This window comes from Nannobrachium achirus (assembly GCF_963921795.1).
Source record: "Nannobrachium achirus genome assembly, chromosome: 8".
In the NCBI taxonomy this organism is placed as follows: domain Eukaryota; kingdom Metazoa; phylum Chordata; class Actinopteri; order Myctophiformes; family Myctophidae; genus Nannobrachium; species Nannobrachium achirus.
The window spans coordinates 58,692,908-58,720,677 of record NC_137817.1 but is presented as its reverse complement, the minus strand read 5'-3'; the positions used below and the strand labels follow the sequence as shown (position 1 = coordinate 58,720,677).

General features: G+C 42.2%; 1 protein-coding gene across 1 annotated transcript; it reads right to left on the bottom strand.

Annotated features, from left to right (window-relative positions):
- Positions 1–194: 194 nt before the first annotated feature.
- On the bottom strand, positions 195–26,572 carry tagln (transgelin). The gene is made up of 5 exons (XM_080731031.1): positions 26,421–26,572; positions 5,635–5,826; positions 3,802–3,976; positions 2,842–2,944; positions 195–1,822 (listed from the first exon to the last, which is right to left on the bottom strand). The coding sequence occupies exons 2-5, from the start codon at positions 5,812–5,814 to the stop codon at positions 1,684–1,686; spliced, it is 597 nt and encodes a 198-aa protein (XP_080587157.1). The 5' UTR covers positions 5,815–5,826; positions 26,421–26,572; the 3' UTR covers positions 195–1,683.
- Positions 26,573–27,770: the final 1,198 nt, after the last annotated feature.

Sequence of the window (27,770 nt, the reverse complement as noted above, 5' to 3'; positions counted from 1 at the left end):
CAAAACTCACTTACATGCCATAAAGATTGGACAAAATGATATTCTATTCATTAAAAAGAAGTTACACAATGCTCATGGAATATATAAATAACTGAACAAGAAAAAACACCCATGGAATCACTAAAGCCACGCAACAGTGATGTATTTCAAAGTCATTATTTTATTAAGACAAAATTATACAAAAATACTGGAGCTGATACAGCGGGCGTAGCAAGTGTGTCGATAATGATAATAGTCAATATTCAATAACTGACCAGTATGTATTTATCATATTGTAGAATGAATGGCCGTCTGCATGGGGGGGGGGGGGGGGGGGTGGGTCGGGGGCTTCGATGTAAAGCAGGTCGACTACAACTGTAACTACAAACTTAAGCGGCTTAAACGGTTTAACCACATAAAAAATTCGATTTTAAGCATGTGATGTATGGTATTGTCAAAACAATACCAGATTACAACATTTTGATCTGCTATTTTCCGCTGTTAGTCGCTACGAGGGCTTTACGTGGTTAAACAGTTCTTTTCTCTCTGGAAACCGTTAAGACTTCAAACATTCTTGCTTCCTGCTCCAAACCTTAGTTGGTGAGGATTAAGGGGAAAGGAGCAAAGCGGGGTGAGCTTTGCTATTTTGAGCAGTGCAAATAATCTCTACGGCCAAATTCCAATACTCAAAGAATCCTTCTCTCATCGCGAGCAAGGAGGCACAAAGACAGCAGGGGAATCAATTTGAGTTGGGGTTTTGAGAAAGGGGAACGTTTCCTCGCTAAAGTCGTGTCATTTTTTTAAGCGACAGCCCGCAATTATGTATGAATGACATTGTCACAAAGCTAGATCGATCCGGAGGCCTGTTTATGCCCAAGAGGAGGGTTTATTTGACACGTATTCCGAAGGGGAAAAAATAAACCTATGCAAACGAGACATGAAGGACACTGAGACCTGCTTGAGACCTGCTGTCTCCTCTCTCATCTCCTCCAAATGTGTTACATTTGAGTGTTGGGATTTTAGCCTGTGAGGGTTCAGATAAACCGTGGAGACTCGGGGGCGTACGGTACGGTGCGGTGCGTAGCTCGGTCATGAAGTGGAGACGGAGAGAGTGCGGAGCAGCTTGGCTTTTTAGACATAAAGGAATAATAGTTTTTTTCAGGGACTAGTAATGCAGTGTTTTTAGAGGCTTCTGGTGGGGGCTCCTCTAAGGCAGTGGTTTTCAACCAGTGGTTTCCGGGGACCACCAGTGGTCCTTGAGGGGGTTCCAGGTGGTCCCCTAGCGAAGTGTAACCAAATGGACCCTTAGAGATAATATTTTAACCCCTGAGAGTGTAAAATTAAACCAAATGGACCCGTAAGGGTCTCTCAAGAGTTAAATTATAGTTAAAGATCTGCATTACTTAATTTACAAGAAGTCAACACAATTAGAGAATTTCTTTTTGGTCAACATTTGCCTGTTAACGGTACCAACATCAAAATACAACCTGGAATTGTGGACAAAAATCTTATCCAACGACAACATAATCCCAAAAGTTATGGGTCTGAGTGGTTAAATCTCATCAAACGGTGGTCCGCGGCTCAAATGCCGAATAAATAATGGACCCTGACATAAAAAGGTTGAAAACCACTGATCTAAGAGGCAGATGGGCGGGACTGTTTTTTCTTTTTTTTTCTTTCTTTTTTCGGGGGTGTTCGTTGTCTTCACAGGATCTGTCGGGTTGCGCCGTAGCTCATGCCCTGCTGAGAAGCTCCCTTATTGGAACCCATCTGTAGACCAATCACGTTCTTCCCCGCCTTCAGTTGGTCGTCGGAGAATTCCCGCTTGTTCTCCTGGGCTTTCCTGCAACGGAAGGAGCGGGAACGGCGGTCAGAGTCCATGCGTCTAAGGTTTTAATTTGTTGACATAATTACTAATTAGCCAGTAGCTATGCCCCTCCCAAAAGCTTTTGTCCAATGCTAGCTTAGAATAACTTCCTGCTTGCCAAGGTTTGCCTTGGCAACAGCCTTGGCAAGCTGCCGGTTGCTAAGCTAGCATTGGACAAAAGCTTTTAGGGGAGGTGCATAGCTACTGGCTAATTGTCAGTGTATCTAGTCATAGTTTTAGTCATAATGGCTTCAGTTCTATTTCGTTTTTCTGTCAATGGGAAAAATTTCCCGGTCATAATTTCAGTTGACTGAATGAGCAGGGGTCATCTCCCTGTTGGCGTCTGGTGGACATCTTTGACAATGACAATTGACGATAATAACAGAAAGACACAAAGAGTCTGGAACCGTTTGGTTCCATTTGTAGGGCATTAACGAAAAAGTTGACAAGTCGACTCAGTCGACTTCATTACACAAGTCGACTCCCACCAGAGAAAGTCGAAGTTGAAAAAAAAAAAACGTTCTATTGTGAAAATAGCAGATCTACATGCTCACAACGCCACAATCCTGAAAAGTAACTTTATTTTTTTCTTTATTTCAAATGCATTTATATCTTATGTTAACTTTATGAACTTAAATACAAATACATTGGACATAAAAAATACACTAACATTTTAACACTAGTCATTTAGCTACTAATATCAGTCTATATTATTGACTGAAGTAATTAAAGCGGGTCATTTTTCCATGTTTGGAATTGTAACAGCTGAAATCAATAATACTGTATATCGGTACTCCAATATCAACCTGCGGGCCGCATTAAGTGAAGGTGGGGGCCGCCAGTTGCCCATGTATGATCTAAAATGTGCCACTGACAAGGCCTAGTCTTTGCCACATACACATGTGTCCGCGTACGGACATGATGAAGACCCCTGAGAATATGAGATCCTACTTGAAGAACCAGTTGAATAAAACGGACAGCGCATTGAGACTCACTTGAAGAACCAGTTGGGGTCTCCTTTGTACATCCCCTCCTCCTTAGTGACTGCCAGGCTGCCCAGAGCCGACAGGGTCCTCTGTACCGCCGCCAGGTCCTTGCCTGTATATATATATGTCACAGTTAGTTTGAGATTCAGTTAGATTGAGAACAGGAGCGCTCATTTTTGGGCACAAGGTGGAGCAGGCGGTGCCTCCTTCGGGGAACTAGGAATAGTTTGACTGAGGTTAGGATTAGGGTTAGATTTAGGCATAGTTTTACTGAGGTTAGGATTGGTGTTAGGTTTAGGCATAGTTTTACTGAGGTTAGGGTTCGGTTTAGGCATAGTTTTACTGAGGTGAGGGTTAGGTCTAGGCATGGTAGCATTCACCAGGTTAGCATTCACCAGCGTGGGACTAATGCATGGGCTTCTTCCACATCCAGGTGAACTTCTTCCATATCCAGGTGAACAAAACAAGCGCTCCTTTCCCAATCTAACTAAAAAGTGATGACTCATCACTTTTCATCATTTAAACCATCGTTTTCTGGGGCAATTTTTTGCCCAAGGAAAACAAAACAAATGCTTGCAATGGATTCAGGATCATGACAAACCCCTAGTTAGACCCCTCACATCCTACTTAAATACCCAGGAAAAAAATGTTTTTCTGGGTATTTTCCCCCTGTAGTCGATGGGAGCCCAACTTCATTTGGCCGCTGTGGCGACCCCGAAAGTCACAAACTTGGGCGCCCTACCTAAATCATTAGAGCATGCCCTGGGCTACATCTGTGGAAAATGTGGCGCTTTTAGACTGATTAGCGCAAAATTACCATTCTATCTCCCTAAGGCCCCCGACTATTCGTCATATTTAACAATTTAGCCCTTATGCCAATTGATCACTCCCTGCACATTGATTTCTCCTTGCTCTTCCTCTAGCCCTCCTCCCTTCTCACAAAAAAACTGCAAAATGAGGGTCCCTTACCTTCCCAGAGGTCCACGGTCTGGAACATGTCGGTCTTGGTGACTCCGTACTTCTCTGCGGCGTTGAGGAACTGAGAGATCTGCTCCATCTGCTTGAAGGCCATGGTGGAGCTGGCGATCTTCTTCACCGGCTTGCTGCCGCCAGCAAACAGACTGTTGATATGCTCACTGAGAACCTAGGATGGATCCATGGATGGAGAAGACACAGGGTGTCATTAGGATGTTGTTGCAGTCAGGCAGAAATCTGTTTGATTGATTGATTGATTGATTGATTGATTGAAGACTTTATTAGAAGTTTGCATAGAAAAGGGTACAGTTTCATGACGGTACAGTTCACTGGTACAAAGTCGACTAAAAGGAGATCCTAGAAAAGACTAAGCTTATTTCCACAGGAAACCATTTAAGTATCTCATATAACATTGAATGACAGATGAATAGAACACAGTACTATGCAGTAGATATAGTCAGGAAAAAAAATAAAGAACAAAAAACAGTAAGTTTATACAAACAGAAAGTATATACAAAGAACGGGCAGGGGAGGGTAGGGCTGGGCTGGGCTAGGTTTGTTTTTACCAGTTGCGAACGGCTGCTGCCTTTAAGTGTTTTTTCAGGGTGATTTTAAAAGATGCTAGTGATCCACACTCCTTTAAGACCTTCGGTAAGGCATTCCACATTTTTGTGGTATAGCAGAAGAACAAGTTTGACCCTTTCTTTGAGGTGACTCTGGGTTGAACGTGATCTGTGGCGCTGCCTCTGGTGTTGTAATTGTGGACATCCTTTGATGTTTTTGAAGTATTTTGCCTGGTACATGGGTATCTTAGTGGTGTAGTGTATCTTGTACACCAGGCCCATTGCAAGTTGCTGTACTCTGTCATCTACTCTGAGCCACCCCACTCTTAACTGTACATTTGTAATGCAATGCCCTAGCTATTACGGTGGTTTTCAAGGTCCATTTATTTAGGTGTTTGAGCCACGGGCCACCATTTGATGAGATTTAGCCTCTCAGACCCAAAACGTAGAATAGGCTATTTTGCTAGCATTGGATATTGGTCCACAATTTCATGCTGTATTGATGTTGGTACAATAGTAGAGATAACAGGCAAACGTTGATCAAAACAATTCTTCTGCATTCTCTTTATTGTGTAGACTTGGCCATTTGGTTTCATTATACACTCTCAACAGTTAAAGGAGCTATAGTCAACTTATTCTTGAAAAACGGACGCCAAAATAAAAATAATGTCGAAAATATTCAAAAATGACCACAAAAAGCGTAAAATAATGACAAAACAATCATTTTGGCCATTGTCAGGCTGACTTTGTTTACATCCCTCTTCTATTTTATATGGATTGATAAGGGATGTAAACAAAGTCAGCCCGACAATGGCCAAAATGATACATTTATCATTATTTTTTTCGCTTTTTGTGGTCATTTTTTTTTATAGAAACACATATAGCCTATGAAGCTTAATCTTTTTTATAAAATATTTTCAAAACATAATTTTTTATTTTAGTGTCCGTTTCTCAAGAAAAAGTTGACTATAGCTCCTTTAAAGGTCTATAAGCCAACTCTCCATCTTTTAGCTGGGGACCACCTGGAACCCCCTCAAGGACCACTGGTTGAGAACCACTGCCCTACTTAATCACACTAAAGTGTCACAAAAAGTAGCAAAAAATAGATGTCATTTGTTTACTTTACTTTGTCATCTTTATCACATAATGTTTGGCTAAACAAGAGAGTCCAAAATTAGGCTATTGAATTTGTGGCTGAGTGAATGAAAAGAAGAAATAATAATGAAAAGAAGGTGCGTTATTTAAACCATCCAGCGTAACTCACACATCCGTCTTTGAGCCAGGCCTGGAATCCCATCTTGCCGGCCTCGGGTCGGCCCACACCGGAGCCGCACTGCAGGACGATCCATTCCACCAGGATCTGCTCCAGCTCCGGGTCATACTTGCTGTCGATCTTTTCCTGAACCTGCCGGCTCATCCCGTACGACGGACCCTTGTTAGCCATACCGACCACGCCCTGAACAGAGTGCATCATGGGAGATGGAGGCAGATGGGTAGGAGAGAGAGAGAGAGAGAGAGAACACCCGAGATGGATGGTGGTGGAATGGAGAGAGGCAAGGCAGAGAAAGTACGTGTTAAAATATGTTTCCATAGTAATAACTGTTATAGTTTGTTATAGTGTGTTCAGTGACATGTCTCCTCTCTGTTTCTTCAGTTCTTTAGTAAACCAGAAAGATACATTTTAAGTTTGTGACACCGATTTCAGCCAACCAGAGGAGAGAACTCGTACAGGATGCAGTACAAAACTGGTGAAATTGGAAGTGAGGAAACCAAAGGGAGGGGGGAAGAGGGGGGCTAATAGGGCTGGGCGATATTCGGAAAACCCTCGATATTTGATAACATTGTTGAATACCTCGATATCGATATTACTCACGATATTAGTAAAAACAATTGCATTATATAGTTTTATGTTTTTTTTCTGCTCTAGGTCCACTGCCTGCTTAACCCAGATAATGAAAGCATATCCATGCATGCACAGTACACATAGAATAAAGAAATTAAATGCCTTATTTCCATTTTCCAACAATGGTTTTATAGAATTAACCACACCTGGTTACAAATGGACTGCTTTTTTGCATGTGCTACGTGCATGCATTAGTGTGTCTGTTAATTCATTTTGACACATACACCAATACCTCATTTAAAGCCGTCTTCGTCGATATGTGTACCTCGCATGTTGACACCTCGATATCGATATGTTTTCGATTATATTGCCCAGCCTTAGCGGCTAACTAACAAAATTGAAGCTGATGAATGGGTACTCTCTCCTGACTGGATGACATCGGTGACCCACATTGGCACGTTTGTGGTTGATGCCAAACAATAGCCGCCTGTTGTAGCCAACACAACATGCAAAAATGCATGCAAATAAACACGTTGGCACATGAAGATAAATGGGACATTCGACCACAGACACACACACATCGTCGTTGTCGGGTGGAAACCTTGTACGTACAAAACAATTCGTTTTTTTTATATCATTTAACAAAATGAACTAAACTAGTGAAAACAGCCGATCTACAAGCACACAACGCCTTGCGGTGCGAGGCGTTGTGTGCTTGTAGATCTGCTGTTTTCACTACTTTTGTGCGACGGCCTTTTCTGATGAAGCAGGGCTTTACTTTGCGAAAAAACGTACAAATGTGAAACTTGGAGATACGAGGTTTCTGCCCGACAGTGACGACATATTATAATAATAATAATACTCAACACATAGCCGTACATAAACATACTGCTGACATGCAGGTATCAAAGGCCGTGTGTAATAAAAGCATCTTCCTTTATTTATTCACCTCCAAAGTTAAAACACAGGGAAACAAAAACGCACACAAACATGTCAACATTCCTTTGTTTCAGCCTCTTTAGCTTCTGCTGCTGCTGCGGCTGCCAGGACCTGCGTGACGTCTCCCAGTGCACACCACTACAATCCTGTCAGGACCTGTCCATGTGTGTGTGAGTGTCCCAAGGCTAAGTGGTGTACAATGGGAGCTCTATGATGGCTATAGCTGCGTTCACGTTGACTCAGTCACTTACAGTACATTCTCTCAGTCGTTCTCTCTCTCTCTCTCTCTCTCTCTCTCTCTCTCTCTCTCTCTCTCTCTCTCTCTCTGACACTTTATAGATTTGGGGAGTGAATCTGTTTGGTTGTTGAGGTTGATTTTGTAGTTTGTTTTCCAGTCCAGGTTTAAAAACTACAGCAGGGTAAAAACATGGAAGTCTCCATGAAGGCTTCGGCGGTGCCCTGATCTACAAGCTCACAACGTGTCGCGGATGCGGCGTGATGTGAGCTTGTAGATCGGCTATTTCTGGGACCATAGAATTTGTCTTAAAGGACTAGAGGTCCATTTCACAGCACACCCCATGACACCTTGAATTGATAGAGATGTGTTGTTGTTTGTCACATTCCTGAGACGATAATTTGATGACCGGCGTGAGTCTCCTATTGAGCAATAACCCAGTCATCAAATTATCATCTCAGGAATGTGACAAACAAACGAAGACACATCTCCATGGATTCAAGGCTTCATGCGCTGTGTTGTTGATAGAAAATGAGTCATTTTTTAAGGGGTGAACTACTACTACTAGCTTATTGTACAGTCCAAGACGGAAACAGCAAGACACGGTAGCCCTGAAACATGACGGTCGCTGATAACATGACGAACAACCATCATGGATGAGGATTTACCTCGGTTGGAGGATGCGAATTCAAAAGTGTCACACAAACATTCAAAAATCACAAACAAAGTGCTTAATAAATCACAACCCATTGTAAATCTTGGCCGGCATTGTATAATTACCTGGGACCTCCCTGTTCTTTCCACTATTTTTCTGCTTTTCCATGCATTTCCTGGTGTTTATTATTAAAGAACACGGAGGTCCCAGATAATTATACAATGCCGGCCAGGATTTACAATGGGTTGTGACTTTATTAAGCACTTTGTTTTTGAAATTTGAATGTTTGTGTAGTTTGTAGACGCCTTTGAATTCGCGTCCTCCAACCGAGGTAAATCCTCATCCATGACGGTCGTACGTCATGTTATCAGCGGCCGTCATGTTTCAGGACTAAAGACACGGCATCTCCGGTTTACTTCCCGTATATGTGTGACGACGTAGGTGGACACCTTTTTAGGAGGCGGAAGCCAATGGGAGAGTGAACTTGAACACAGCTTCTGAACCATTCTTTATCCCCATGGTCACTGAACTAAAATTGCCATACTAAAATGGAGAAAATGTACTTTATTATTGATGTTTCTCTCTCCCAGCAACACACCCTTGCGGGATCTACTGTAGCACAAACATGTGGGACGTGGGCGAGATCTGAATGGTCTTCCACTTAGGAGACCATTATAGGATGTGTGTACCATGTCGCTTCTAATGTCTCCAACCAGGTTGGCATATCTTGGTATGTTAAAGATCTTTGACACAGTGATGTAAGCAACATCGCTGCAGCAGCCAATCAAGTCAATACTGTCAGCTCTGGACACACACAAATCAAACACACCCATTGTTGAATTAATTAGCTGCAGCCGTGTCTTATTGTCTGCCATGTTTGTTTTTTTGTAGTTGCTGTAGTTTTTAAACCTAAACTCGAACCTAAGTTCGAATATGGAGATGTCTTCCACCACAACACACACACACACACACACACACACACACACACACCCACACACACACAGCCCAGATCAAAGTGCTCTCAGCACCGTCACCTTAGTTGCCATGGTGATGTCAGGTCACTTCAAATTCCTGTGCCTGAAGGTGGGGAGGGGTCAAAGTTCAAAGGTTAAGAGTCAAGTCCCAGAGTTACCCCGATGATGAGTCGCTCTGTCACAGCCCTGATTGGAAGTAAATGTGGTATACTGTACAACATAAGCCCCTTTTCCACTGCAGCTTTAGCACCACATTACATGGCACTACACCGCACCAAACCACACCGCACCGCACCACACCACACCACACAAAATGATCTACATTTTCCACAACACAAAAGTACCCCTTTCGGTAAGAAACAAATTGACCCTTTTTAACTGTGATTATAATACAATATAAATTTGTATTACAACTATCCTAATTATAATGCACTATAGTGGATTATAACGGTGATTATAATACACTATAAAGTATTAATATATTACCGGTACTATGATAACTATACTATAATAGATTATAACAGTGATTATAACGCAATAGAATCTATTATCATGTATTACAACTATATCCTGGTGGTCTAAATGAAATGTCAGTGAGTGATCAGTCATTATGAAGTGTTAAGGCCTGTCCATACTTTGACCGAAACCGCCGTTTTCGGTCAAAAGGTCCTTTTCAAATATAAAATGTAATTCCTCGAAAGTTCTGGAATGCTTTTTCTCCGAACAATAGTTCTGAAATTTGCACAACGAGATGTTGTCACTCGCCGAAATCAGGTTCGGTGAAACGGCAAACGTGATTGGTCGGTTGGACCCCCCCCCCCCCAGCTACTGTACACTGGAAAGCCTGGTGACGCGAGGCTACTGTACATTGCTTTTGTTTTTGCTTTGCGACCCACGAAAACTACTATAACTGTGTGTCGGTGCATGCTCAATGAACGGCGCGACACGACGCAGAAGGTCGTCAAAACGACTGGCAGACATTCTCATTATTTCAAAATGTTTCTCCTCGTCCATGCCCCTCATCCCCTGAACGAGAGTCTGATACAGGCCATCCCGGGGCCTTGTCGTAGATGTGCTTGCCTCCTCCTCAGCCGCACAAAGCAGGGCAAAATCCTCCTCCTCCTCTGCCTCCTCTAACATTTCCTCCTCGTCTTCCCCCTCCTCCATAACCTCCACAATACGTGCCACCGCTTCCAACTTCCAACGTGCCAACCCTCCGAACAGGAGCGAAGTATGAACATCCGACGCTTTTTTTTCGGAAAAAATAAATAAAAAAGTTTATTTTTCAACCGAAAAGTTCGGTTCTGTCGAAGTTTGGAGAGACCTTTAGGCCCTCTCTGGATTGGATACTTTTTAGTACCACGTTTAACAAGCATGATTTTGGCTGCTAAACCGCCGATTCATGTGCTCAGCTCCAGACCAGAGAAACAGTCCACTCTGTGATCTGGAACCAGGCAAGACCATAAATGCAGTTTTTACTATGGTGAAAGAAGTGCAAATGCCCTCTTTCCATGTCATAACTGAAGGCAGCATTCAAGAGAATTGCCTTGTCCAAACTCTCCTGAACTTGAATGCAGCATCTTATGTTGAAAGAATTGCCCTCTCTGTGTAGAAATCCATGCTGTACGCCACATTGACTTTTTTGTATGCTTAGTTTAGTGTGGTATCAAGTATTGAAAATAGCCGACCTCCAAGCTCACAACGCGTCGCAGCGCGAGGTCTGCTATTTTCTTGGAGGTCTTCTATTTTCTACATTTTCACCAAAAGACCCTTTTAGACATTTCAGCCCATGCCTCTAACATTCTCTGCACGTCCCTGTGCTGTGGGAAAAAGACTTAAAACATGTTGTCAGTATTGTTTATAGTGTTTAATGTCTGTGGACTACGGATGATTAAGTAACGTTTGCTAACTCCAGCAAGTTTACACTTGCACTCAAGTGTTTCATACTCATGTTTTTGTGTTCCTCAACTGGCATTGTTCGGTATTAAACAAATAAAGTAAAGCAAAGTAATTGAGAACAATAAATCCAAGTGTAGAGTCGAGTCAAGTCACTTTGACGACAATGGAAAGAATATTCTTTTACTGCCTGGAGGACGGGAATCAGCGCCACCCTCTAGGCCAGTAATGAGAACTGCAGCATGCTCAGTTCTTCCTTATTAGCACTCATTTCCATGCAATGAATGCTTGTTGCTGCCTGGTGGTGGTTAGCCTTAGCGATGACAAACTGTTGTTTTCATTCAGGGAGGGAATGCGTGTTCCCCCCATAGGCCTCTGTGTCACTTTGATTCATGACATCTGTCTAGCTGTTTGTGTGTGTGTCTGTGTTGTGTGCATTTGTGTGCGCGTGTGCTTGTCTGTCCGCCCGGAGTTAATATCGCAACAAACCGCAGGAACATTCATTACCACATGTCTTGTGCAACACTGTCTGTCTGGGAGATAACTGAGTACGAACACTAATTGTTTTCTCACATCTGAGGAGAAAAATAAGAGGTTCTCAACATTTGTCAAAGAAACTCCAGTAAACATACTCCAAAAGATGTGTAAAAGTTACTGTTAGTCAGCACATTTAATCCAATAAAACCAGGAGAGCTTCTGTGTCATTATTTAGATTTTAGAACAGTGGTTCTCAAGAATAGCAGATATACAAGCTTGTATATGGAATATCAATATCACACTGCCTCAGACAAAACAAGCGCTTCTTGTCTACTATCCATTCATTGTATTCCCTGTGGTTCAAACTACAGAACGCAGTAATCCAAACATTCCGTTGGCCTCATAGCATAATTGCCTAAGTAATGTTTTGTTTTCTGCCTAACTCTACTCTCCTAACACTGCTGCTACATTGTGCCTTATTACCTATACCCTCAGCCTATGAGAATGCTTGTTACATTCCAAAATGACTTGGGCAGAAAGTGCTGAAACCTTTTTGACTTAGGGGAGAGTGGGGTAAAGTGAGATAATTGTTACTTTGCTCACCTCAAGGCAAGCTAAAAGATATATCAGTAAAAAATTACACATTTCCCATTCATTCTGGATGTTTCCTAACAATGGAAATGATCAGATGTCAGATCACTTTACCCCAAAGCATTTGTCTCACTTTACACCACAGCCACATTTTGGGGAAAAGGACATCTCTTAGCAGTTCAGACTAATCTTCAGCTAGCATTTATCACATGGATTTATATGTTGGTAGTTCATCATGTGTGATATCGTCGCTGTCTGGCCAAAACCTCTTAACGCCATTTTTGAGGTTTTAGATTTTTTTGGCATAAATCAGGGCTATTGAACACCCTTTGCGTCTGAGTGTTGGTTAAAATAATATTGAACCAATGGAAATTAGTATAAAGTGCTTGGGACAAAACCTCCTAACTCCACACTTTCTTCCAAACCAGCTAACCCCAACCGATTGGCCCTCTCTTTGTTCATAAATATGTGCTATTGAACACCCTTTATGTCTGTGTGTTGGTTAAAATATTATTGAACCAATGAAGAGTAGTAAAAAGCCCTGCAGTCAAAACCTCCTAACTCCACTTGAGCTCATTTCCCAGAAAATTTACATTTTGGAGTTAGGAGGTTTCGGCCCGACAGCAGAGATACACATTTTTCTACCTGAATCAATTTGCTTTGACACAACAGCTGAATAAGTTGACAGCAAGACATTTTACTGTTTACTGTTATGCAAAAGACATATTTTTGTGGGGGGGAAAAAAAGAAATAAAATAAAAAACATGTTTTCCACAGCACTATGAGGTCCTCTCCTTCATGCCAAGGGGGAAATTGGAGGAACTTGAAATTATATAATGGTCAAATGACCACAAAATGTGTTCCCATGCCTAGATACAGGGGGTGTCTCACTTTACCCAGTGTCTCACATTATCCCACGCTCCCCTACTGTAGGGCACGGTCACATCACACTTTTATTCTACCCATGAGGGCAGATTTTGCCAATGCATTTCAATGGGAATGGAGCAGTTTGCTGCCATTTGCGGATTTCAGCCACAAAAGAAAATGCTCCATTCCCTTTGAAATGCACTGGCAGAAACCGCCCTCACAGGTAGAATATGAAGTGCGGTGTGACCGTGCCCTTTGGCAGAAAGGATTTTGGAATGTAACAAGCATTCTGATGAGAACATTTGGCAATAAAGCAGGATGAATCAGCAGTGTTAGGAGATTAGAGTAGGCCCTTATAAATAAAGGCAGATACAAGACAGATGCAAAATCAGTTATTTTGCCATTGATTTCCTATGTCACCTAGATCAGTGGTTTTCAACCAGTGGTCTGGGGACCACCAGTGGTCCTTGGGGGGGTTCCAGGTGGTCTCCAAGGGTCCATTTGGTTTCATTTTACGCTCTCAAGAGTTATAATATTGTTAAACATCTTCATTACTTAATTTACAAGAAGTCTACACAATTGGAGAATGTATAAGAATTGATATGTTGATCAACGTTTGCCTGTTATCTCTCCTATGGCACCAACATCAACAGAGTATGGAATTGTGGACAACATTTTATCCAACGACAAATAAGTATATAATCTAAGTCTTGGGTCTGAGAGGCTAAATCTCATCAAATGGTGGTCCGTGGCTCAAATGCGCAATAAATAATGAACCTTGATATGAAAAGGGTAGAGAAAATGACTTAGGTAGTTATGCTATGAGGCTAAGGACATGTTGCATGGCAGGGGTCATTGACATTTTTGTATAAATTCAATTTTTGCCACGGACATGAGTGAGAAATGAGTGGACAATAATATTACCAGAAAAACCGCCCTGAATGACCATAACAGGTGTAACTCTGAGTGTGCAAATGGAACCAAATGGACCCGTAAGGGTCCATTTGTACACTCTCGAGGGGGTTATTACAAATAAAACACTTGAGAACCACTAGCAGTTACTAGTGTTGGACTCCTAAACATGTTCATATTCTGAGGAAAACCTGGAGAGTTGACATTCAGTAATAGGGTCTTATGATCAAAATAAGCCAATTATAATGGTGTGTAAAAACTAAATCTAGTAGAGCCTATTTGCCACAGACCAGGACAAGTCTTGCCACGGACACGTATGTCCATGTACGGGCATATTGAAGACCCCTGTTGCATGGTAATATGCTGACTCACTGACACAAGGTCTATGAGTAGAAGGAGGAAGGAAGGAAGGAAGGCACTGGAGCAAGACTGGGACAATTACAGACGTTTTGTATTTACAGGGTTACAAGTACATGGACTGAATTTAAAATGTACTTGAGTGAAATTATAAAAGTAGGCTTATTTATAGGTACCAAAATGTACTTAAAGTACCATAAAGTATCAAATGTAAAAAGTGGACTAGGCCTACTCATTATGCAAAACGTTTTAAAATGTATTAAATGCATAAAGAAATGTTTTGAAGATCAACTGTCTACATGCTCACAACACATTGTGATGCATCAAATGGCCAAAATGTATAGGTATAGGGCTGATCAAGTGGTTAATGTATGTTTTGTAATAATTATCAAAATCTACATAGTAACTAGTAACTAATCTTTTCAAATTATAGTAGTGGAGTAAAAGCACAATGTTTGCCTCTGAGATGTTGTGGAGCAGAAGTAAAAGTACTGAAAATTGGAAGGGCTCAATTAAAGTAAAAAGATACCTAAAAAATGTACTTCAGTACAGTGCTTGAGTAAATGTATTTATAGTTACTTTACACCACTGCAGCCAAATAACACGACGACCTTTCCATGTGTCAACACATCTTCATCAGGTCATCGTGACCTTTGTTGTCGGGGCAACGATGCATTTTATTGAAAACATTACAGAGGAATGTTGGTCTGGTGTGTAGTTGAAGTGTGTGTGTGCGTGCGTGCCCATTGACCACACACCAGTCCTCTCAGAAACAACCACACGCTGGTCCTCAGTAAACTGACGTCATGTTCACTACAGCACTGTGTACCCGCTGACCTGTCTGCCTGCCTGCCTCAGTGCCTGTCTGTCTGCCTGTCTGTCAGTGTTGAGGAAGTTAGTTACATGTAACTGAGTTACGTAACTAAGTTACATTTTGCTGTAACTTGCTGGTAACTGAGTTACATTCATATTTCTGTAACTCGTCAAGTAACTAAGTAACTAACTTTTTGCGTCATTTTTGGCTCAGTTACAAGTTACAAGAAGTTAGAAGCGAAGTTATAATTTTACATTTAAGTTTTGTTAAGATTGACGATATTTTAGGAACACAGATGTTTTCTAAAGAAAATGTCAACCTTTTTGAAATGAAACATAAAACTCAGTTGAGAGGCATATTTCTGCTGGCAAGTGATTTTTTTTGTAGGATATTATATTTTGTTTCATGTACACTAAATATACATTCTCAATTTAACACTGAAAAAAAGTAACTTGAAGTAACTCAGTTACTTTTTCTATGCAACTTGAAATGTTATAAGTTATATTTCTCCAGGGGTATAACTTTAACTTGATCAAGTTACTGCCATGGTGAGTTACTTGTAACTGTACAAGTTACGCTTTCAAAGTAACTTCCCCAACACTGCTGCCTGACTGTCTGTCTGTGTACATGGCTGTGAACCCGTTGACCTCTCTATCCAGCATGTCTGGAGGAGAACGGAGGAGGAACTACACATTTAAGGCATCTCCATATTTCACAGTCCAACCCACGTAGCCTCGCGTAGCCAGGCTTTACTCATCTGCGAAGAGAAAAGCCTGGCAGTCACAATATGAGGCGGAGAGTGTTCTAGGAGGTGGGACAGCGGAGAGTGTTCTAGGAGGTGGGACAGCCGCTGTGTGAATCTTTCACGGTGCAATGTTCCTGCAAACGTCCTAGTTATGGCCTACATCTCGGCGCACACGGCTCAAAGTTTGTTGTATATATGCCCAGGGTCCCACTGGCTTCGCAGGACGATTGGCCAGCGGGACGCTTGATGAAATTACTGTAAATAGCACTGCTCACTTCACACAAGGTGTGATTTGTACACATTTCACGGAGAGTCCAACAACCCAACAGGACAACATCGGGTGTTTTCATTGAATTCGTCGTGGTTAAAATGGAGTTTGAATGAAGTTACAATGGGTTTGTGTAGGAAAGGGGCTTGTCCGATAAAATGAACTACAAATCATCTAAATACTGAATCGAGCAACTTAAAACAGCCTGGGGTGTTCACAAAAGCCTGGGTAGACTTTTAATATTTCCTGTCAGACAAAGATTTGGCAGCCACCCTGTAGCCACTCTAAGGCATAATCAGAGTCTGAGGTGAAGAGCTATCACCTCAACTTTTAGGTGATAAGCTATCATAGTGATGGCCATCATAGTCACAGACTCACGGTGAAGTCCTATCACCGCGCCTCTGTGCCTCTAAAACCAGGGGGCACTCTGATTGGTCTAGATCGACCAATCAGTGAACGGAGTGATGGGGAGATGTCTGAAAGTAAAACAGAGGAGAGATGTCTAGGTCCGCGGTGACGGCTCTTCACCGCGGCTAATGACGTAATGTTGTAGTTTTCTGACTTTAAAAGACTACACCGCGGTGATAACCCATCACCGCAAACTACACTATGATAGGGCCATGAGGACCCCCTGTTGAAGACCACTGCTGCTTTAATTCCCCCCCCCCCCCATGCTAAATGTATATCTGGATCATACCGTCATCAGAACAGCCTAAGAGGACCCCAGGGGTCCACTGTTCCATTCCTGTTGTTCCAGCCTCTGGCATTTCAACATGCGCCCAGGGACCTGTTGTTATGTTTGGGATTTGTCCCAGAGCTCTTAACTCAAGAAAACTTTTAATCAAGCTTCTGTTGGAGCCTGTCTGTCTGTCTGTCTGTCTCTGTCTGTCTCACCGTCCGTCTGTCTGTCTGTCCCCAAACTGAGGAATAAACTCCACGTTGCAGTTAGAACTGCAGACTCAATCCCAAGCTTCTGCTGTAGTTTGAAGACTCACCCCTTCAGACTCCACCTTAGCCCTTGGCACTGAGATGAGGGTGTCTAGATGGTGCATTTATATATGGCTTGTATCCAATGTGCTTTACATAGATTGTGCATTACATTCGCGCGCGCACACACACACACACACACACACACACACACACACACACACACACACACACACACACACACACACACACACACACACACACACACACACAGTCTTAAAGTTACCTAATTTCCCTTTAAAATGACCCCAGACCTTTTCCCTCAGGGTCGATAATAAAGTTTGAATTAACGTTGAATGTAAAAGTCCTATTCCCTCTTTTTATTGGTGGTATAAGCTATGACTTGTGTTGAGGTCCTGTTCTGTTCTCTCTGTGTGTGTGTGTGTGTGTGTGTGTGTGTGTGTGTGTGTGTGTGTGTGTGTGTGTGTGTGTGTGTGTGTGTGTGTGTGTGTGTGTGTGTGTGTGTGTGTGTGGGGGGGGGGGTGTGATAGCATCTCTCCCTCATCTTTTACATCCTGCCCTCCTTCTGTTTGTCGCTGTGTTTGTCCGCGTCGCTACGGTAACGCCAATCTGAAAACCACAACAGGAAGAGCGTGCGAGGGCCTTTTTGGCGCGTGTGCGTGCGTGCGGGTGTGTGTGCATAGTTACATCTCGTGGTTCGTTGCTAAACTCCAAACTGCGCTGTGGTTTGGTGTGCATGTGCAGCATGGTTTCCTGCCAGTGAGCTGAAGCTGTTCTAGATATTGTATGGTGTTGTTTGGCAGAGTGTGGCTCTATCCATGCTCTCCTCTCTAATCACATTCCCCTGGATGCTGACAGAAGGCTCCATTCAGGACTTTATTGGTAGCGCAAGTCAGTGTCGGGACTTTGAACCTTTATGTGGGGGGAAAAAAGCTTAGAAACGGCTAGGAGCAGAGGCAGTTTTACAGCAAATTTAGGGATTTTGGTTTTAGTCAAAGTCTTTTGAATTAAATGTCATCTGGGTTCAGTCATATTTTGGTCGACTGGTTTTAGTTTTGGTCTCAAGAGGACAAAATAAATATCATAAGATTTTAGGTCTAAATCCACAGTTGATTATGTCGACAGGAACTTGGTTGCATGCTGAAAATAGCCGATATCACAGTCGCGCTGTGAGCTTGTAGATCTGCACCAGAAGTGGATAGGGAGACCAGATGTCCCCCTTTGTGCCAGTCCCACAGGCTCCTGTAATAAATCAATGTGCAGGTGTTGATTGCGACCGTCATGTCGCAAGGTACTATGAAAAGCTCCACCGGCTGTCTGTCCGTTCGTCCGTCCGTCCGTCCGTCCGTCCGTCCGTCCGTCCGTCTGTCCGTCACGTCACACTTTTGCCCTACTCTTATCTCCGGCACCGTTGCCCCTATCCATGCCAAACTTTGCACACACACTCCTTGGATGGCAACTCAAAACCTCCACCCCACATTTCTCACATGGCCCTCTTCTAGCGCCATCAGGCCGATCTTAGCAAAACACATTTTGGACACTGCTCCTACATAATTTGGCCTAAAATCACGCAAAGCGGTACACAGTATCTCTAAAGTCATGTCATCAATATGGATCTGTCCCATTTCCCATATTCCTTCCTGATTGGCTATGATTGCCTTCTAAAGTTTGAGTATGCAACCTGGTGGTCGCTTATCTCCTGATTAGAGAGTCTTACTGGTAGGTGCTCTGATTGTTGCTGAAGCTCTTAACGTGTACTCAAAGCAAGCTAGACTGGACCACACTGGACACAGCACTGCTCTAGTGGCACGTGAATAAATGATAGGGTAGGCTATGCTTTAATTGAATAATGCGGTCATAATGGACACATTTATTTTGTTGAGAGACAATATTCAGAAGGAAGTGCTGCAGCATCGTTGATCTAAACAAAAGCGAAATGGTATAAAGATGTGTTTTTAAGCCAATTAAAATAAATATCAATATGAAGTATTAGGCCTATAGTCGAATATGACATTAAGGCATTTCATCCCACATTGTCCCACACAAGCAGTACTGCTGTCCCTCAAATGAACAGTTTGAATCTGGTCACCCTAGAAGGGGAACCAAACATGAAATGTCATTTAGTTCTACTGGATCTCTTCTCCACTAGTCCCTCCCTAACATTTTAGTCTATTTTATTGATTTAATTTTTATCAAAATTGTAAATACATTTAGTAATCATAAATAACTAAAGAGCTGGGGAGACAAGGAGAGACCTGTCACTGAACCAATATTAGCAATTTAACACTCATTTTAACAATATAAATATCACTTACTGGCAGCACCTTTTAAAACGCAGCGATGACGCTATAGACATTATTCGATTTTTTCTTCCTTTCTTTCTTTTTTTTTCCTTTTGGCCCAAGACTTTCAGGCCCTGATCGTTAAAGACACAATCATGCAGTTAATGAGAGTCTGTCTGGCCAGAGACCAGCTAGAGTTAACCACTGCTCCAGATGTGACTGGATGTCGCTGGAGTTAAGTCCCAGCTCAAGGCAAAACAAGTCAAAATGTCAGGCAGTTTTAACGTCATCTGGATGCAGTTATGACGGTTAAGTCTTAATGGCTTTACAAATCCTTTTAGCATGACTCTCTTACGATTTAAACGGCAAGTCTAAAATTATCCCTAAACACTTTCAACCTCTGGAACCGACTTTAATTAACTCACTCCATTAGCATTGTTGCCATGTCTGCTTATTATAAGCACTTTTTTTTTTAAATATGTCTTTTGGGAAATAGCAGAAGTACTAGCGAGCTGAGGAAAAAAGCTGAAAATAGCCGACATATGAAGCATCAAGTCAAGCTGATCGTTTTGAATGTACCATGTACCATAGTTTAAAGGATGGTTTTGGACAGCTTATTGAAGTGTTAGTTTAGTGTTCTTAAAGGCTGGTTTGGTCAGCAGTTGGAGTTTTAGTTGCATGTACGTGCAGAGAATGGGCACTATTGGCAAAACAAATGTGAAAATAGCGGACCTACAAGCTTTCAACGTGTCGCAGATCTGCTATTTTCAGGGTGCAACCCCGCACTCTTTAGTTAGTGCATGGACTCCTAAACAGAGGATGAATTCTTTCAACGCAACATGCAGCGTTCAAATTCAGGCAAAGGCAATTCTCCTGAATGCTGCCTTCGGTATGGCATGGAAAGGAAAAAAGGGCATTTGTATTTCTTTCACCATAGGAAAAACTATACATTCATGGTCTGGAGAGAGAGGGCAACAGACGGGTAACATTTCAGCCACTAATATTTGACAATTTGGCCTAGTGTTTGACTAGAGGTACTAAAAAGGTTTGAAAAATTCCTTAATTTGTCACTTTAGAAATGTGCAGATGCCATGTATACACTTATACTGTATGTTGGTCTGTTTACTGTTGAGTGAGAAAACAATGTTAACATTAAGCTAAACACCTGGGGACCCCCCCAAAATAATTTGGGGACCCACCTGGGGGTCCCGACCCACAGGTTGAGAACCACTGCCATATAGCCTACTGCAGGGTTCCCCAATAGGTGGCCCGCGGGCCATTTGCGGCCCGCGGGGGGCTAGTGTCTGGCCCCCACCAACCCCAGTAATAATGGTGGAGCAGCAACAACACTAGTACAGTATATCGTCGTTGTCGGGTGGAAATCTCATATCTCCAACTGTGTACGTTATTTCGCAAATCATACAAGGCCGTCGCACAAAAGTAGTGAAAACAGCAGATCTACAAGCACACAACGCCTCGCGGTGCGAGGCGTTGTGTGCTTGTAGATCGGCTGTTTTCACTAGTTTAAATATTTCTTCAAATGATAAATGCAAAACGAATGGTTTTGGACATACAACCCGACAATGACGATATCTGAGCTGTCGCAGTCGCTGGAGTAGCGGGAACGCCGCCGTCGCCCCCTGCAATGCTGTGGCCCTCGGCTTGGTACCCTAGACATAATTCGGCCCTTGGGGAAAACTAATTGGGGAACCCTGGCCTACTGTAAAGGTTGGTCTGGACAGTGTCTGGCTGCCATGGACCTGATACCACTGTTATCTGCTCCAGATGTTGTATCTGCTCCACATGTGGCTGCTGAGCTCCCTGTAGCTACTGCTGACCTGCCCTGAACCCAGTGGGAGAGCTGCTCAACCTGACCCAGAGAGGTAAGCTATACCCAACCCCAGTACTGGAGGCAAAGCATAGATGGAGATAGATGTTAAAAGCCACTGCCACAAATGTGTCCTCCGCAATTTCTATAGAGGGTTTGTGTGTAACCAGTGGTGGAAAAAGTACACACATTTTCTACTTAAAGGAGCTATATAGTCAACCTTTTCTTGAAAAATGGATGCTAAAATAAAAATTGGCCATTGTCGGGCCGACACTTTGTTTACATCCTAGTCTAATAGACTAGAATGTAATAGACTAGGATGTAAACAAAGTGTCGGCCAGACAATGGCCAAAATGATTATTTGATCATTATTTTACGCTTTTTGTGGTCATTTTTGAACAGAAACACATATATGAAGCTTATTTTTTAATAAAGTATTTTCGAAACATTATTTTTATTTTAGCATCCGTTTTTCAAGAAAAAGTTGACTATAGCTCCTTTAAGTAAAAGTATCAATACTGCATTGTAGAAGTACTCTGTTACAAGTAGAAAGTCCAGAATTCAAAATTTACTTGAGTAAAATTATGAAAGTATCGGCATCAAAAAGTACAAAATGTTTGAAAATAGCTCACAACGTGTAGCAACGCGTTGTGAGCTTGTAGATCGGCTATTTTCAAATAGCCAATGTATAAAACAGGGCTAAAGTGGTTAATGTATGTTTTATAATATTATAATTTATATCTGCAAAGTAACTAACTAAAGTTTTCCAATAAATGTAGTTGTAGTGGAGTAAAAGTATTATCGTTCAAATTTTAGCCCAAAGACAGCGCCCCGTTGCCAACAAGCATGGTGTTTTTTCAAGCATGGTGTGGCCCCTTTAAATAAGTAAAAAGGTTAAAACGTAAATGTAAAAATGCCTAATGTTGATGTCACTGGTAGGCAGGTTTCTGAACTGTCCACAGCCCTCCTCTGAGACACAGTAGAACAAAATTATACCATTTCATCTTGAGCATTAGTGAGGACCTATTATATGAAGATTTGAAGATAGGTTGGAAATGGGTGAAGTGCTCCTTTAAAGTCCAGTAGTACTCAAGTAAATGTACTTTGTTACCAGTGGTGTGATATGGATTTTAGAAGTGTGGGTCCTCTAAATTCATGACGTCATGCGCGCACGCTGTTTTTATTGTTAAGTGTGTGTTTAGTGTGTGCATATGAGGCGCGCGTACGTGCAGCAAAATAAGTGTGGGCTCGCCGATGGCATCTCACCCCTGTTTGTTACTGTCCATGCCCCTTAGCACACCTCTGCATCCATGAATTAGTAATGTACGGTTATTTCATGAGAAAATATGTAAAATGCTGCATTTGTTTGTTTACAGAGCTTCATGTCAACGACCCCCAAATGAAAATGCATTTGGCCCACAGGACCCCCATCTGAAAACATGCTATATGCCAGGGACCCCCATCTGAAAACATGCTATATGCCAGGGACCCCCATCTGAAAACATGCTATGCCAGGGTACCCCATCTGAAAACATTCTATGCCAGGGACCCCCATCTGAAAACATGCTATGCCAGGGACCCCCATCTGAAAACATGCTATGCCAGGGTACCCCATCTGAAAACATTCTATGCCAGGGACCCCCATCTGAAAACATGCTATGCCAGGGACCCCCATCTGAAAACATGCTATGCCAGGGTACCCCATCTGAAAACATTCTATGCCAGGGACCCCCATCTGAAAACATGCTATGCCAGGGACCCCCATCTGAAAACATGCTATGCCAGGGACCCCCATAAGAGTACATCTGTCAAGATGTGTCAACATTGTGCAAAAAATAAGCAGTGAGGAGGTACTAACTCCTTCACTCCATTTCTTACAAGTAAGGTTAGCCTATACAATATTCTTCATAAATAGGGTAGGTTATCATTCATTATATAGCTATAGTTTCATATTGTAAAGAGCCATTGCACACTGAGCACTATAACTATAACTATAAAAATATAGTTTTAAAATGGTTCTAAGTCAAGTGGATAGCAGTGTTCACACCAACTATAAATAAAATACAATGTCGAAATATATAGCTATCTCCTTTATAGTTACCGTGCCTAGTAGGAATGGCACTTAAAGGAGTAGTTCACCCCCAAAATGACTTTTTTTCTATTGATTAGGCATGCCATGGAGACTAGAGTTCAATAATATTTTTAGTTTTTTGTCGCATTCCTAAGACAAACATGTGATAACAATAAATTTACCCCCATTCGTTCCGGATGGGGACCCGTTTCGAAACGGGTCCCCATCCGGAATCAATGGGGGTGAATTTACTCGAAACAAACTTTTGTCTTGGAACTTTTGGAATGTGACAAAAACAAAAAAATATTATTGAACTCTAGTCTCCATGGCGTGACTAATCAATAGGAAAAAAAAGTCATTTTTGGGGTGAACTACTCCTTTAAGTCACGTAACTTGGGTTCCGAAAACAGGAGAATGGGGGTTAAACAGCTTCTACGGAAGGCCAGGAACGTGTGTGTGTGTGTGTGTGTGTGTGTGTGTGTGTGTGTGTGTGTGTGTGTGTGTGTGTGTGTGTGTGTGTGTGTGTGTGTGTGTGTGTGTGTGTGTGTGTGTGTGTGTGTGTGTGTGTGTGTGTGTGTGTGTGTGTGTGTGTGTGTGTGTGTGTGTGTGTGTGTGTGTGGTCATCACACTCCACCAAGGATGACAGCTCTGCTGATGTCCATGTACGGTAGCACTGGATCACCAGCTAAAGCAAACAAACACACACCTCACTGTTAACTCTGGACAACAGGGGCGTCACAAGGGGGGGGAAAGTGGGACTGAGTTACTAGGGCCCAAGGTGGAGGGACCTTAATTATTTGATACTTTAGGCATTGAAAAATAGCAGATATACAAGCTCACAGCGCGGCACCGAGTGCCGCGCTGCGAGCTTGTAGATCTGCTATTTTTGAAAAGTCGTGAAAATGTGTGCAAATCTTTGAATATATGTACTTTTTAAGCGAATATTTGTAACTCAAATTTTGCTTCTGGGGGGTCCCTGGAACTAAATATTTTGAGATGGGGGTCCGTGGCCAAATACATATAATTTCAGGGGTCCTTCACATGAAAATGTTTGAGCACCACTGGCATTAGAAACATAGGTTTAAAAAAAAAAAAAAACCTTAGAAGGATTTTAAATATTCAGACAAACGTTCACGATTTTTCAAAAATAGCAGATCTACAAGCTCGCAGCGCGGCACTCTGTGAGCTTGTATATCTGCTATTTTTCAATAGTTAAAGCACACAATGTGAGTGAATCCTTGTACCCAGGGCCCAGAAGTTTGGTGTGACACCCCTGCTGAACAATCTATCATCTGTGTCAGAGGTAGAACCTCCTATGTTCACAATGTTACTCTGGCCAAAACCCAGCATCTCGATCTGTCAGGGAGGGAAGTATGTCCCAAACTGCTATTTTTCAGGAAATACAGGGGGAGAGGGAGATGACCTTTTGTTCCAAAAGATCCAATTTAGTTGTTATTTAGAAATAAACCTCCTGTTAATACTTTCCATTGGTTCAGTATTTATAAATGGACAAAAAGAGATGAATCTACTGTCAATAGGACACCCTTTAATCACTTTCAAACTGGTCTGCCCAATTTTATGGGTATGACTAAAAGGCTTGTTTGTGTATTTTTTCCAAAATAGTGTAAATAGCAGATCTTATACTTAACTGTTAACTTATTTTTGAGTGACATAGCCCTGAAATAACACAATATTATGCATTCATTTATGAATATGGAGATACAAGGTTTCTGCCCGACAGCTACGATATGAAAGAACGTCTCCCTCCCTTGTCATTGTCGTCATCATCATCATCATCATCATCTCCATTCCTCACGTCGGCCTGATGTCACACTTATTACCAAGGACGTAGTCACAATTATCTTGTCATAATCGTTTCCATGTTAAATAATGTTCATATATTTTCAAACATTTTCAAAAATAGTGGAAAACGCGTTATGAACTTGAGGATCGGCTATTTCCACAATCAATGTTCTTCTATATGTATGAAGTTGTCAAATATGTCAGTTAATTCTTTGTATTTTTTAGATGATGTGTCATATCTGTCATGTGCAACTTCAGAGCCTAAAAGCCAAAACCGAGATGTAATTGTCAACGACAAAAACACAATTAAATTGTTAATCACAGTTATTTGAGACAGCCCTAGCCTCACTGCATGCGAGACCCATGGAAATCCATTCCTATCAGACTCACTGCATGCATGGAAAACCCAGAACACGTCTCAGGGAGGAATGACACTCACTGTTTGGCTAAAGTGGAGCTTCTTCTCTGAATCATAATCACACTATAAACAAACACAGCATGTGAAGCTGTTATTATCCCCAGGCTACTGTTAATAAATCATCTTTGAGTATTTCATCAATGCTGTCGTCATCGTTCAAACGTCTCACAACACACCCACTGCCAAAGAACACAATTAACATAGACCGTTTCACAACATAAATATAATGTATATACAAAAGCACAGCCAAAAAGACTGGCTTTAAAACATCATTTTGGACCCTAATACATTGTCACAAATGTATTTTAGATATATTTTTGTTTGCTCAGAAGTATATCTAGTCCCATTTGCTTTAGGAATATCCCCACACGTATTTCTGTCCACACTCACAGGAAGGGGCATGGATGTTACAGTAGGTGACATGGTTTAGGGACACCCAGGTTGGACAGACAACAGACCGTGTGATAACATTAAGAAGAACACCTCACAGTAGACACAACTTGAACTTGACTTTGCTGAATTGCTTCTCTTCCGAATGCACGCCTACATCTGTTATGTTTGGATGACTAGTTGGACAAAGAATTAACCAACCCTCAACTATTTACTGACTGACTGACTTTTTTGTCCCAAAGCGACTGCAAATGACTGCTGCTATTTGTTCCAAAACACTTTATAACCCTGTATTTACAATATAATAACATGTACATAACGCCAACATGTGCCATAGCTCTGACATAAAGTTGGATACAGTTGAACCGTTTTTATTATATTTCGACATGTGCTTTGGCAATGTAAACGTATGTTTTCTCATGCCAATACAGCTCCTTTGAATTGAAAATGGACTGGCAGCCAGTATAAGACATTGCTCCAAGAGTTTCTCAGTCTATAGCAGTTTATAACCGAACAAATTCAGTGTTTCTCAAAGTGGAATCCAGGGACTCTGTCGGTTGCTTTAGGGAGTGTCTAAAAGGACCCATACAAGTATGTAACTCTGACAGTGTACCAATGGAACCAAATGAACCCTGACGGGTTCATTTGGTTCACTGTCAGAGTTAAGGGGAGACCTTGGAATTTTAAAGTTTGAGAAACATGGCTGTGGTTCATAACAGAAAGATGTTTCTACTCACTGTGAGAGAAGAGTTGGAGAGTCAGAGGTGTGTGCAGGCCTCCTGTCTGTAGGTGTGTGAGGGAGAGAGAGAGAGGGTGTGTGTGTGTGAGAGAGAGAGTGACTGTGAGTGCGTTGTGTGTGTATTTGATTGAGCCAGACAGGGTTCCGCCCTCCTAACTGTAGCTACCGGCTTTACAAGGGCCAGATACAGCAAGATGACTTCACTGGTATATGAGAGAGAGAGAGAGACATAGAGAGAGAATGAGAGAGCGGGGAAGGAAAAAGGAAACCGCATCCATAAAAGGGCACGGCCTTTCTGCCTCCCTCTCTCTCTCTCTCTCTCTCTCTCTCTCTCTCTATCTCTCTCTCTCTCTCTCTCTCTCTCTCTCTCTCTCTCTCTAAGCCTGGTAAAAAAGCCCAGCCTTATTTGGGTAGAGTTGTTCCCTGCAGTGAGCAGGCAGACAGACAGACAAACAGACAGACAGCGTTGGTCGGGTCAGCAGGAATTCTCCAAATTCTTTTCATCATAACCTCCTCCTCTCTTCTCCTCTCCTCATCATCACAGACGGTTCCCAAGCCGTGGTCCGTGACCCCCTCGTTGGGGACGTGCAAAGGACCACACAGGGTTGGGGAGAGGAGGGGGGGATGGGTGGAGGTCTGGGTGAGGTTCTTGTCTGTTTGGAGCTGATCCAACATTTTCGACAATATCACAGGTTGCCTTTTCATCCAGTGTCTGTTCTCTCAAAGTGAAGGGAATATCCACCCTCTCTTGAGTAATTTCTTAAGATGTTTTTTAATAAGCACAGCAGCAATCAGTTTGTATATATTATTAAAATAACTTCTTAAGAAATGTCTCAAGAGAGTGCAGACATTCCCTTCACTTTGATACAGTATCTACTAGAATAAAGACTTCTTCACAAGACTCCTGCAGAGAGCGCGGCTTCTCCCAACGGTATTGAACCGGATAGGAAGGAAAGTTGTCCTGCTCTCTCAATGTGACATCAGTGCAACTTGTCAATCAGTGGTGGGACGTGTAGAAATACTGTACTCACTTTAATCACTTACAAGTAGGCTAAGTAAGTCCGGAAATACAAAAGTTAACTGAGTTAACTGACTCATTACGCATTGCAAGCTTGTAGATTGTCTATTTTCAAATGGATGGAATGTTTTGTAATAATAGTCAAAACCTACACAAACCTGTACAAAGTAACTGTCTAACTATATTTGGCGTTAAGGGTGTGTGTAACTCAAAAACTAAGGCATTTGGAGACTTGAAACTCCACTGGGTTATAGTTTGCAGCATTCTGGCCAAGCTGGGCTGTTTGGAGCCATCCTTGGGGCTGTGCCTTTATAAAGTGCAAAAATGTTA